Here is a 1,830-nt window from a genome sequence, read left to right on the forward strand (position 1 = left end):
AATGGGGTTTGAAAACTTGTTTTCCCTTTGAATTAAGTAGTTTTTAAGGCTATTGGCAGATATTTTTGCCTTATTTAATCACAAATTCATTTAATTTTGATACAAGACAAAAATATTCACTTTTATGCAGTGTGATCAGAAGGTAACGTAAAAGTTATTTCCATATTTTAGTTGAGCTATTTTTTGGTTTAAAAAATTGCAGTGCTGCTAACACAACTCATTGCCTCCTCCATATTGACGAGTTGTGTTCCCTTTAATTTTCTTTAATTGATCTCAGAAAGGTCTTAAATTCACCTCCCTACACTTTTCAGAAACCCTATCATTGCACGGCATTCAGAGTGTACAAATGTCATTTGTTTGATTTTAATCAAATTTTCCTTTATTTCCAGTTGTAGTTGGGAAGGGAAAGGTGCTGATAAAATAGTTTGCTCAGTTAACAGTGCTAAAGGAGACAAATAGCCCTAATTAAGTGAGGTTAAGTGGCATTTGTGCCGGAATAAAGCAAGCATCACAAATACATTCAGCATGACGGATGCACAGGCCTGATCACCTCGAGGTGATTGAAGGTCAGACGTAGTCGCTGCATGGACAGGCAGTGCTGTTGACACATTGGGAGAGGTGGTTGTGTGATTTGGATCTTCAGTTGACGTCAGTCACACGTCGCAGGGAGCCCATGGTAGGACTTGGGCTGCCCCACTCAACGTATCTCCTGTATTCGCCGGGGCGCAGGAAGAACTGGCGGCCAGTGTAGTTGGGGTGCTCGTGGAGGGTCCAGTAGCCTTCCATGACATTTGCTGAAGAGATGTCTCCATTGTGGAATCGCTGACGCAGGTCAGGGCAATCTTCATTCAGCTCCATTGCCTGACCACCAAAATCGGAGCGCTCAAAGATTTTCATCCTGTAGTTTCCAGTGTACTGGGGAAGAAATAATCGGTGTTGTATTAAAAAAAATCTCCAAAGATGTAAAGCATTGCTCTGATTGATCAGACCCAACACTGGATCAGCCAATAGCATGAGTTTGGGGTGGGAGTATCTATTCGGTTGACCAATGGCAGACAAGGTGAGTGTTTAGGAAACCTGTTTGTTTTCATATCATATAAACAGAGTAAACATCCCAAACTTTAAAAACAAAAGAATAAAAAAAGAGAAAATTACAAAATACTCGAACAGTCTTTTTTTTTTGATGAACTAGATTCTCCCAACCTAACCTACATAATTAAACTCTTAACTTGCTGATGCAAAGTGAAAATATTTCCTATCACAATAGATTAATTTTAAATAATGCTTTTTTTTCTGCTTCTACTGACTGTACAGTAAAGACTCACAGGAGGAACCAAGCGACAGGAACGAATGCAGTCGTTGAATCCAGCCCAGCGCTGGAAATCAGAGTATTCACCCTTGGAAAGCATGTACTGGTATCCAGCATAGTTGGGCCTCTCGTAGGCCACCCAGCTTCCACTCTCTACTCGGATGGAGTTGCAGCGAGAAAAGTGGGCCTGCATGTCAGTGCAGTCTCCAATGCACTCATAGTGACGGCCCTGGAAGTTTTTGTCTTCAAAGAAAGTAATCTGTGGGATAGTTATAATAAAAGAAAAATACAGGATTACAGGTACATTTTTAGTTTGTAGTTTCACTTTTTCTTGAGTATTTTATCTGATTTGTATTTATTTACTTATTTTTGTAAGAAGTTACATGGAAAATCTGAAATGTTCTTTTTAATAGTAATTTTTGTCTTCTGTATGACAACTTATCTTTTAATCCAGTTAACTGTTTTATAATTTTTCTAAAGTTTTGATATATTTCCTTCACCATTAAAAAAATAACAGCTGT

General features: G+C 38.7%; 1 protein-coding gene across 1 annotated transcript; it reads right to left on the reverse strand.

The window, feature by feature from the left end:
• Positions 1–500: 500 nt before the first annotated feature.
• LOC107580431 (gamma-crystallin M2-like) lies at positions 501–1,574 on the reverse strand. Its single transcript, XM_016266138.1, has 2 exons — positions 1,326–1,574; positions 501–915 (listed from the first exon to the last, which is right to left on the reverse strand). The coding sequence occupies exons 1-2, from the start codon at positions 1,500–1,502 to the stop codon at positions 640–642; spliced, it is 453 nt and encodes a 150-aa protein (XP_016121624.1). The 5' UTR covers positions 1,503–1,574; the 3' UTR covers positions 501–639.
• Between the last annotated feature and the right edge of the window lie 256 nt (positions 1,575–1,830).

Source organism: Sinocyclocheilus grahami, unplaced genomic scaffold (genome assembly GCF_001515645.1).
Source record: "Sinocyclocheilus grahami isolate Dianchi unplaced genomic scaffold, SAMN03320097.WGS_v1.1 scaffold33305.1, whole genome shotgun sequence".
NCBI lineage: Eukaryota > Metazoa > Chordata > Actinopteri > Cypriniformes > Cyprinidae > Sinocyclocheilus > Sinocyclocheilus grahami.